Below are 12,053 nucleotides of genomic sequence, written 5' to 3'. Positions count from 1 at the left end.
TAATAAAACAAATTTCAAATTTGGGCAGGCTCACGCATTTTCTTATAATTTTAAAAATAGTCCATTTTTCCTTTTGTTTGCTTATTATGTGAGTGTCTTCGCTGAGTAGATATTGCCGGCTTCGGGTCAGTCTGTAGTTAAAGCACTTGCCTGCTGATTTCAATCCACAATTGATGGCTAAATTTTTACTAATCGATAATCTGGTTAAGTAAATAACGTTTCGACTGCAAAAAATAAGTTTTAATTATAAGAAATAATTTTAGACTCTTTTAAACAAAATCATGCTGGATTTCATATGCTAGAGCTTCAGATGAACTTATATTACTTTATATTACCTTATACTAGTTTTAATTTTAAAGACCGCATTGAGGATCTTCGGAAATTTGCGAAAATTATTAAAATAATGCAGTGGATAAACAGTAATCAAGCTATACTATTATAAATTTGTAGAATGAATTAGAAATTTAAAAAAATTTTAATTATTGAATTTCGAAAGTGTTTCTGAAATAAATGCATTTATTTTCAGGCAGCATAAGTTCATTTTGTTCATGGTGTGTGAAAATATGAAATACAGTGGGCAAGAAAGAAAAGAAAGAAGACAAGGATGTTATCATTGATGCAACCACCAGGCCTAATTATATGGACAGGTAATATAGTTGATAATTTTGTAATAAAATAGTTGGTAAATAAAAAAAAAGGTAAATCAACTACTTTGAGATATTCTGTCTGATCCTTCAGATTCTAGCTTATGACATTTGAAATGAGTTATAAACCAGGAACCATTGAGGATGAAACGTGAGAATTCATCAAAAGGAAACGAAACTGAACTTTTTTACCTCCTTTTGTACGAACTAAAGTAGGAAATAATATCACCACGAAAAATTTAGGGTATCATATTTCAAAGGAAACATTCGTTTTGACTGCTGTCGAATCCATTTAGAAATTTTTTTTTTTCGTAACGTCTGTTCATACGGACAGAATAACGGATATTCATTTAAACGGATTTAAAACGGATTCAGAATTTTTTTAATGTGATATACGTAGCTGCCTACTTCACATAATTCTAAAATGATTGTAGAGACATTAGATAGTTTTGAAACAGAAAAGATGAAAAATGAGCCTTCGCCGGGATTCGAACCACGGCCTCTCGAATATGCGCAGAGCATGCTGACCACTACACTACGAAGGCATGCTAAGAAGCCTGGAGAAACACCTTATATACTCCCCCTTTAAAGGGTGACTGGGGTTTTAGGAGACTCAATCGCCAAACCGTGGTGGTGAAGAACCATCATTCACCACCTTTTTTAGTTTAGGCGCCACTGTAGAGACGTCAGGTATTTTTGAAGTAGGAAAGATGAACAATGAGCAACGCCTTCGCCGGGCCTCTCGAATACGCGCCGAGCGTGCTGACCACTACACTACGAAGGCATGCTAAGAAGGCGGGAGAAATGCCTGTAGGAGACTGAAATTTTTATGTATGAGACTGCTGCAAGATTGAGTTGCGCATCTCACTTTTTTATTTCAATCGGTAGTACCAAACGTTTATACGCGACACTTTACCCGGCTTGGTGAGGTCTATTTATTTATTCTGATATGTTGGCAAATGGTTCATTTTTTGTTTTAAAAGGGATTGAATTATACTGCTCTTATGTTCCGGTTAAGGCTTTTATGCCTTTCGTTAATCTGTTTACTATAGTTGTAGAATTATCAACAATTTAAAAGTGGAGCTAAGCCTATCGAGGAGGAATTTGTTTACATATGACATTCTTAGAATGAATTCATATGAATTAAGTTAGCTGATGCACCAACTTCAGAAACTTTACCAGGTGGAACCGGTCGTTAACTTTAAATTTTGCTGCTCCGAAAATTTTGTCTTTCCTCCCATTGTCCACAAGAGCACGTGCATTTAACATTTAATAAATAAATATCTCTTTTTGATTTCGAGAAATTGCTAGAACAATCTCGTGCGGCCGATTTAAAAAGCTATAAAAGCCAGAGAAAGAACACCTTAGTCAGTTTTGTTTAGAAAACTGCTATTGTTTTACTATAGCGAAATCGCGGTGAAGTCGGATTAGCTTTCTCTACATTTCTCTATTTTGAATTAGTTATATTGAACGTTTTTAGTAGTTTAAAAGATAACTACTGTGAAGTATTGGGATAGTGTACGAATATCTGAGGAAATTTAAGTATTTTTGTTTTATTTGTTGTGAGAAAAATAAATTTTATTCATTTTTCATCGGACTTAAGCATTCAATTCATAACAAACCCGTACGCATGCAACAATATATATATATATATATATATATATATATATATATATATATATCATATATCATATATGAATTATATTATATAATTCTAATAGAGAATTATATCATATAATTCTCTCTATATATATGTATAGCTATTCAATTATGTAATACTGTGCTATTCAAAATATCTTGTAAGGATAAGAATATGCACTAAACAACAGGCTTTGTATGCCAATGCAACGGATTTCCGCAGAAATGACCTTTAATTCCGTACGGCATAACCTAGAAGGGATATCATCTTCGCGGTATTTAGTGTATTGAGAGATCAATGTGCGAGCTTCGCTTTTAGACGAGCTTCGCTTTTAGATGAGCTTTTGTCCTGTGTTCAACGTTCTTTATAGTTTGAAGTGACTACTGAATGTGCTTTATCGTAATAAGAAGGGCTGTACTAGTATTTTTGTGTGAAAAGTTCAAGAGCTGTGAAGTGTTTTGGAAAATAAATTTCATCAAGCTTTCATTGGTTCTGTGTGCATTCAATCCATTACAAACCCGTACGCACATAACAATTTTAGGTGTCAAATGTAGGACAGAATACCATCACAAACGATGAACGAGAAATTAAGATAACTGATGATCTGTTGTTTACCCTCCTTCCGAATGCTCTATGAAAGGTTCTATGAAAGCAGTGTGTTGCCGCGGCTGGAAATAAAGCTACGCGCCCCAGCATGTTGCCTTTCAGTAAAGTTTCAAATGCTTTCAAATTTAATCTGGAAGGTTATTGAGTAATTAACTAAGCGATTTAAAAGCGATAAAAACAGTTCTGAAGAATATCTTTTTTTACGTTTAAGTGGTTGATTTAAATAGACATGTATTAAAATTATCCGATGTCTAATTAGAAATATTCAATATTTTATGAAATTACACTAGCTGGACTCATTAAAATCATTCCATACTTTTCTTGCGCGAACAGTTAATTATTAAAGGAATAATACAGCGAATATAAAAACATATATAGCAACCTCTAACATTCTATCAGAAATTATAAAGCTTCACCTTTTTTTAAATATTTTGTGATTTTGCTGTTGAATTAAATTTAATATAGTGTAAGGGCGAAGCATGAGACATTTAACAAAGTTAGCACATAAAAGGTTAATAGCCAAAAGAAAAAAAAATTGTTCGCTAGCCGTCTTATTAAAAAAATTGAATAATAATATGATGAACTGAGACGGAAAAAAAAAAATAAAAAATAAAATAAAATAAAATGGAAAAAGACAAAAGAAGAAAAAGAAGAAAAAAGAAAAATTAAAAATGTGTGCTAATACTTACAACTCAGATCACTGGGCTCACAAACAAAATTATTGCTGCCCAAAGATCCTGCATCTTACAATGGATACCGGATAATGTAAATATTTTTGGTAATGAGAAGGCCGATGAGCTTGCAAAGGCATCCCGTGATTCTTCTCAGCCATCCAACTGCCTAACCCTCGTTGATGCCAATGCAGTTGCCAGCCAAAGACTCGTTCCATCCAATCGGTCAAGTTAATGGAAACTCCATCCCGGAATTGAACTGTGACAGAGCCATATCGACTATCATAACCAGACTTAGGACAAATCACTTAAAATGGATGAGGATTTCTGCAGACGGACAGCGTAGTTACACATACATTTGTCCTCATTGCCCAGATGACATCCCACTGTCTCGCCATCACATCTTCAACTGCTCAGCAATCCAGGCTAGACTCTTTGACATCGGCATTGAAGACCCAGTGGACCTACTTTATACTGATAGAGCTGCCGAGGTTGCAAAAGCTGTCTTTGACAGCTTCGAATCTATATAATTGCACTTTGTCATAGACCACGACATCATCATCAATACTTACAACACATAACAGTGGATCGGGAATTCTAAACATATGCTGCTGCAGCTTTTAAAAATTTTGTGATTTTATTGTGGAGTGAAATGTGACGTAAGTGCGAAGAAAAGGATGCTTAATAATACAGCTAAAAAGATAAGGAAAAAAATGTTAATAGGAACGAGCTCAGCGAGAGCGTGAATAAAAGACCTTAACAAACCCTTTTGCGTGACCGTTAAAACCTGATACCTTTCAGATTTTTTAATTTTTTTTATTATGATGATTTTTTTTTTGCTTCCTTACACAATAGTATAATTAGTTGTAAGAAATATTAGACTAATTTTAAGGATTCCTTTATTCAGTATTAAAACCCAATAAACGAATCTTTCAAAACTTGTAGTGTAAATCAATAAAAATCATTATATTATTACAAATTATTATAGCAAACAATTTAATAAATATTTATTTGCTTATGACCGTGTTGTTTTGTAGGCTCTGCATGTTAATATGTATTATCAGTCTCTTACTTAAATAATAACGGCTATAATCACTTTCTTACTCCACAGAGTTAAGCCATAATAAATGCTTTGCTTCTTGACAGATTCATAGCTTTAACAAACTTAGTATAATACCACAATTTAACGGTCTTCTTAGTGTTTATTATCAGCGGCGGAATGGTAAAATTGTTTCTGAATTCTAATAGTTCGTTCCGGGTTCAAATCCAGCCGAACGCTTTTTGTGATTTTCCTCAGGCATGATGTGAATATGAACCAAGTACCCTTAAAGGACCTTGGCGAAAGCAGTATGTAGGTCTCATTAACTATAATCTAAATAATCTAGTCCATTCTAATCCGTCGTAATGTTTGTAAGGATTAAACATGCGTGTTTAGTATAACGAAGTTATGAAAATCTATCATTAATAACAATTTCTAAGTAACAAAATTGGGCACAGATGCTGTAAACTTGCATTTCATGACAAAATTGGTAAAGAAATTAACTGTCTTTTAGAGGCGTGAAGAATTTAACAGGGTGTAGGACTTCGCATTCCCTTTTGGTACGAGCTTGGATTTAAACGAAAAGCCAGTGTATTCTCATTGTTGCTGTTCCATCCAAGAATGCCAAGCCCAGGGTCTGCCACTATATTTCAAAGAAGAGGATCAAGCCTTTGTCTGCCCTGTTTACGTGTGTCACTTGGAGTCCTTCATCCATTATAGCATGCACCTACCTTTTGTTCAAACAGCTCTAGAGTAAATCAAAGAGAGAGTGTGGACAGCCCGGGTCTTTAAGTCTGCGTAGTTCGTTGGGCTATCACAGCGAATCCAAGGTACCCTGGATATCGACGGATATAACAAAAGTTTTTCAGTTATCTCGCCTATTATTCACGACAACGCTATTCAGTTTGCTAGGGCGTGATCAGTAGAAGGCCTGGCTCTGAAACCGTATACTGATAAGTATTCAGCAGTTCATAGAATTCAAGAAGCGGTTAAGACGTTGGAAAATCTCCTCCTTCGAGTAGTTAACTCAAGGCAAGAAGGAGAAAGATGGAAAAGTAAGATGTAGCCTTCTTCGGATTTTTCTTTCTCTTCAAGAAGCCTACCTTCTTTTTGCATCCCAGAAAATGTGTATTCTAGTAAGCTATGAAATATGATGTGAGGATTGATGGATGCGTGCGGAGTAGGGCATCTAATGTACTAATATACTAATGTCTATCCCATCTGACATGGGCGCCATGTTTAAGACTGAGTAAATCTTATAATGTCACCGAGTTCTTTTACCGTCGCCATTGTTTTCATGTCCTTTGATTGCGTAAGTTGTGGTACTGCTCCACACTGTTTCTTATAATATGTTCTGTGCTGTGTGTACTAGAAGCGTCATTATTTGAAGGCTTTGTTGAACATGTGATTCTGTAGTAGTGAGTTAGCATCTTGACATGTAATGTTTAGCTATAGAGTGCGATACACTTTATCACAAGCGACTTTAAAAGCAGCATCGAATTTATTACGAATATCACAACAGTAATGCTTCCAGGACTTTTATTTTACTTTTGTTTTGATAACAGAAGGAAGGCCGATCGAGTGGGTCGTTGTCATATCAGTCGAAAAACTCCATTGTTGTAATTATCTATAGCACAATGCCTAGAATGCTTGGGATTCTTTGTCTTTGCCGAAAACATATATACTCCAACTGTCGAAGGTAGAGTAGGTTGCTGAACAAGATTGTAATTTCTAATAATTAATTGACGAGTGGACTGACGAGCAAATACAACAGAAATAAATAAATGCATGAATGAATAAAATAAGTAACTATATAAAATTAAAAAAAAAAAAAAATGGAATAAGTTTCATGACTATATTTCAACTTCGCTGATGGTCTTCTTCTCTATTTTTGGAAATTATTATGAGTAATTGTCGCTCTTCAGGATCGCAGTTCTGAACGTTTCGTCTCGAGACCTCACTTTACATCTATGGCTAGTGCACTTGTCAATGGGAGCTTCTGTTTGCTACAACAAAGCTTTTCTCTTTAAGAACGGTCTCAATGAAAGGATGTTACAATTATTATATTATGCATAGTTCCTTCAATTTCGCACTGCTGTCGCAATGTTCACCAAGAGATGTACATAGGGCACATTGCTGTCTAAATTATCTCGTTTCGATATACTTAGTTTTAATGTGAGTACAATAAAACGGTGGCCACTTAACAATGGAATGACACTTAACTTCAGATGCTGCATAAGACTGAATGTTCTGGTTGTTGCTAAAGTAATGTGTGGCCCATCTTGCGGCTGGTGGCCCAAAATGCTAGAAGGCTGTCACTGTTATTTATTATTTCTAACGAAACTAAAATATATTAGCGCAGAATGCTGAATATAACTGAAATAAATTAGTTCAGAATACTCGTCCAAACGATTAGCCGTCATTAGTTATCTAGAAGAGCATATAACGCAGACAGTGGAGCTGTCCAGTACGGATCGAAATCAGTAAGCCTGAGAGCAATCCTGACCCGTTAAAAGCCTAAGTTTCTTACCACACTCCTAGGAAATCTAGGTTTACGAGTGAATTTATGCAAAGAACGTCCCAAGTCCTTCTACTGCATTTTTGCAAAGAATCTGTGTAGAAAATACGTCGAAAGTTCTAGATAGTGAAGGCTAATTCTCTTATTAGGTTTCTTCATGATCCTTTTTCCCCGTCTGCCGGAGAAATAAACTCTTTCATTACTATCAATTCCGTAATAAGAGGGAACTAATATTAAAAAAATATCCTGTGCTGAAAGATCCTTAAAATTTCTGTAGACTCCTTGCTGCGTAAATCTGAATTTAGTTGGAAAAGAGAGGTTGAATGCGAAAAATTGCAGTTTTCGCAAAAGCAGCATAACCCAGAGTATGTTGCTGGAGAACTTTCAATATGCATTAAATTTACCATAGAAATCGTGCAATTTCCAACAGAAAAGTAAGAGCTAAGCGTTTCCAAGAAGTAACCTTTACTGATTCCATTTAAGAAGGTTACTTTTATGAAGACAAGACGCCACTCAGTAGAATTAAAATGATTATGTGTAATCCCTAATGTAGTGGCACGAGTCCGATCAAAAAACACCTTTTTCTTGTTAAACTTCATTATAAGCTCCAGATTTATACCAAGTTCCAAGTAATTTTGCTGTCTTAAATTTGGATTTTTTTTACCATGTGGGCTTGTCTACTAAGTTGTTGGGTACCAGCACTCGGTTGTATCGTCAGCAGGGCATTCCTATTTGCAGTGCAACCAACATTATCTTGCAAACAGTCCAAAAGACACAGCAGCTGAGGATTTACATCTTACAATATTTGAGAGGAGATTAATTCCTAGGCATTTTAGCATCATTCTCTGCACTCATCGGCTGCACGTTTTCTATCAGTTGCACATATGGCTAAGAAGTACTATTTGTACGTTAACCTTTGAGACTGTGAAGCATTTTTTTCTGGATGAGTAGATGTTTTGGATAGCAGAGTATGTTTTGAAAAAGTTATATCGCGCACATAATAAGGTATAATTTTCAAAAATGTATTATAAAGTAGAAAATAGGGCTTTATATCTTAGAAAATAAAGTAATTATAATTATGCTTTAGAAAATAAAGAGGATTTTGTTATAGATTAATGACTGGAAGATCAAGAGATTCTGGGCTCACGTATTTTAATTCAGGTTCTTTTTGTCTTATAATTTTAATCGTGATTATTTCTGTGTGAAACCATTTATTTATATAAGTTATTCATAATAACATTTTCACTCGTAACCCACCATTTTCTCGCAATCGATCAATTAATGTTGAATAAAGGAATGAATTATTTAAATATTTTAAATTCTACCCTCCCCCCTTCCCAGCGGTAACAACGGCTTGATCAACAGAAACTGTTGATTGTCATTTTATTATGAAGGCTCATAATAGGCGGCCACCGTTACCTCTTATGAAAGGACAGACAGTTTACATCCATGCCTTCTTCGGGATTCCATCCCGGGTCATTCGGTATTGCAATCGACTCTATATGGTGTGGGCGGCTATTCTTCTTCGTATAAATGTCGTTCGCTTGCTTTTAAACAATCTAGTGTAACACTGTTACTTTTTTTCTCGTGAACGAATTTATTTTAATCTTAGCAAAGGAATATAGCGCTTTAGAATTTCTTTATTTCCTATCATTAATTTAATTTTTAAATATATCAGCAAGTTCGATAGATTTTTCTGAATTCATGTAAATATTCCAGGAACCGAATGTGTAACTTTCCAAGAAATTCCGAAGTAAGCCTTTGAAAAAAAACCTAAATATTATAAATGTTTTAGTAAATGGCGTTTCACTTTTGCAAAGATTGAAAAAAAGTGAAAATGAAACTAAAAATTTCAAAACCGAAACTAGAAAAACATGTTCTTTCTGTCCATAGATTGAACTTTTTTTTCACTGCAGTTGAAAAAGCGGTTTTATTTATTACTGAATATTGTGTATTCTTCGCATAACAGTCACTATTCATTATGTTATTTTTCTGAACTCCTTACTATTAAACTGCCTCCAGCAAAAGAAGCCAACCGAACTCTAAAAGGATTTCCAACATTGTTGAGAAAGTAGTCCCTATCCTTTACATTTATGGTTGGGTAACTCTAACAAGGCAACGGAATTGGCAAAGCTTTCCAAAGCTGTTCTTTTTAAGTCTTCGCTAGAAACAATTTGTATCTCATTGTTCTAATCCTCTCTTTATAGACAATAATACGAAATGGTTACGCAGGTCTTCTGTGTCCGCAACAGTTACTCTGGTGTTGGAAGCTATATTTAATCCGTATTATCATGCGCTGGTTTCAACTGAAAGCGAGCCGGGGTGCAGGTTTCTATTCTTAGAGTTTGCGCGTGGTCGAGCGTCATTAACTGCCTGCGGGTTATTCCTAGCCTTCATTGATTGATGCAGTAAATAACCTGCCTAGACTTTAGATAAGAAATGGAATCGTGAGGAACAGGAATTGCCATAAATGTCAAGTTCGATTCTTCGTGAGGTTTCTTCTCTTTTCACTAATTCATATTTTATTTTTTTCTGCGGGAGATAGACTAGAATATATCTTCGTGAAGTAGACTAGAGAGCTTTTAATAAAACGCAAAGAATTGTAAAGTAGCAGTTTGTCGTAGATCCTTCATAACGCAATTTGAATTTATTCTGTACAGACTTCTCATATAAAGCAAATTTATGCCATATAATCTTCCCCGAGGGTGATTCTCACAGGCAAAAAGAACTTTCTTTGCGACGATTTGCTTTTTTTTATCAGTTTAGAGTTACATTGATTTTTAGAAGTGAAGACAATTTGTTAAATTTTACCCAGGTGCAGGAGCGTAACTAGCATGGAGATAAGAAAGGACTTCCTAACTCCATGGTAACTAGAGCGGGACAAGGGGGATAACATCTGTCCCCAGGCGCAGCATCCAGGGGGAGCCAAACTGATGTTGCAAAATGTTAGTATTAAATATTTTCCATTCTTAGCAAACAGGAGAAGGCGCGAAATTCTCGGCTGTCCCCGGGCGCTGAAAATCCTAGCTACAACTCTACCCAGGTGGGTTCATTGTAAAATAAGAAACTAAAGTACTTTCAAGTTTGGATTGATATTATTTAGTTACGGAACAGAGCACTAAACCTAATACGAAACTAGCCACACGAGGAAAATAACGAAAAACCCATTCAGCGAATTTCACTGATGAAATTTATATCTGATGCAATATAATGTATATAGTTCTTACTATTTCAATGAAACTATAACATTACAAAACATGAAACTCAAAATGAAGCAAATAGGAATCAAATGGTCGAATACTTACCGATTAGGCATTTTGTAGGAAAATGCCTGACCCATTGGACATGTCGTCTTCCTAGAGTTTAGAATATTGCTTAGGAACATCTTAAAGAATAGCTAACATTGCGCCCACCGTACGGAAAAGAAACAAGTACGGAAACATCGCCGGGTTTCGAATCTGAGCCCACCAGTGGGGAAGCATGCATTGCTAGCCATTACAACAACTAAATAGTATGAAGAACGAAGAACTTTTCTTGAAATCTTTTGACCGTTTCAATTCTCTTCTCAATCATTCATCTGAAAATAACTCCTAATCTGCAATTCATATTTAAGATAAAAAATGTTTTCATTTTATTGCAGTTAAGTGCCTAAAATAATATCACATTTTATAAACGAATTATTGAGAATAAAATTCACTTTCTTAGGAATATCCTTTTATTTATGTATTGAAATTCCGAATATTTTTCACATTGCTTAGAATGCAAAAGATTTTAAAATCATTAGTACACTTTAGGAAAGATGTTCTGAAGCACTTAATCCAACGATGGTAATTGAGCATGTTCCTTTTTCGAATTTAATGAAATACCTGATGTAGGCACCACACATGACTTCCATGTGCGGCTTATTAAATTATACACAGTTATGCTGCTTTTCATATAAACTTATTTCTTACAATTTCATTAGAGATATATTTCTAATTCAGTCGATTCAGTGTTACTTCACGGCACGGCAAAAATCATAAAAACTCAAAACATTTGCATTAAAAATTGTAAAATACAGAAAACACTAAAACGCCAACTACGCTTAAACAATTAGGTACAATTAAAATTAAAGCTTCTGCGCAAGAAGAAGCAATTCGGCCAGCGGGCGAAAAGATAAAATTTTTAGGTGTACCCAAATTTAAAGTCAACTTTTGACCCCAGCTTGCAGAAAGTTTCTGAAGTTGATGCACCAACTGACTTAATTCACTACTACTAAGAGTTTCAAATATAAAACACCTGACAGCCCCGTTAGGCTTACCTACACTTTTAAATTGTTGATAATTTTACAACTATTGCATGTAGATTTACTAAAGGGATAAAAACCTTAACCGGAACATAAGAAAAACGTAATTCAATTACATTTAAAGCAAAAAATGCACAATTTACCAATATATAAAAATAAAAATAAGAGCTTACTGAGTCGAGTAAGAGGTAGAGGATATATATCCCTATATATAGATTTGGGGGTGACCTATTGAAACAAAAAAAAGGAGTTGCACAGCAGGCTTATATACAAAACTTCGACGTTCTACTGCTAATCGTTGAGTTGCATACGTATGAGCATGCATACGTTGAGTTGCATACGTTGAGCATGCATACGTATTTAAACGTATTCACAGACGTCACGAAAAAATCGTGTTTTCCAAACGATGTTTTGGAAAAAATGTCTTTGCATAAAAAGAACACTTACGTACAGATTGCAGGCAAAAAAAAAAAAAAAAAAAAAAAAAATCGTTCAAGTGGATTCGAGAGCAGTCAAGATGAATATTTTCGTTGAAACATTATACCCGAAATTTTTCGCGATTACAGTAATTCCTTTACTTCGTACAAGGAAGTAAAACACCACAAAAGTTTGTGAATGACGCAATAGTACGCAATTTATTGCAAATTGTTA

At 34.8% G+C, this 12,053-nt stretch overlaps 1 protein-coding gene across 3 annotated transcripts in view; it reads left to right on the top strand.

Annotated features, from left to right (window-relative positions):
* Positions 1-12,053, top strand: part of LOC118189290 (ras guanyl-releasing protein 3-like) — a 194,450-nt gene that overhangs the window by 64,942 nt on the left and 117,455 nt on the right. For all 3 annotated transcript variants that reach the window (XM_085816009.1, XM_085816010.1, XM_085816011.1), the window contains one exon: positions 527-647. In XM_085816009.1, the coding sequence (XP_085672135.1) occupies positions 605-647 (43 nt within the window). In that variant the 5' untranslated portion in view covers positions 527-604. The remainder of the gene's footprint in view (positions 1-526; positions 648-12,053) is intronic.

The sequence above is a fragment of the Stegodyphus dumicola genome, chromosome 4, assembly GCF_044657685.1.
Source record: "Stegodyphus dumicola isolate Sdum_Otavi_A_Nest chromosome 4, ASM4465768v1".
Taxonomy (NCBI): domain Eukaryota; kingdom Metazoa; phylum Arthropoda; class Arachnida; order Araneae; family Eresidae; genus Stegodyphus; species Stegodyphus dumicola.
The sequence above is the reverse complement of the archived record's forward strand: the minus strand, read 5'-3'. Positions and strand labels throughout refer to the sequence as shown.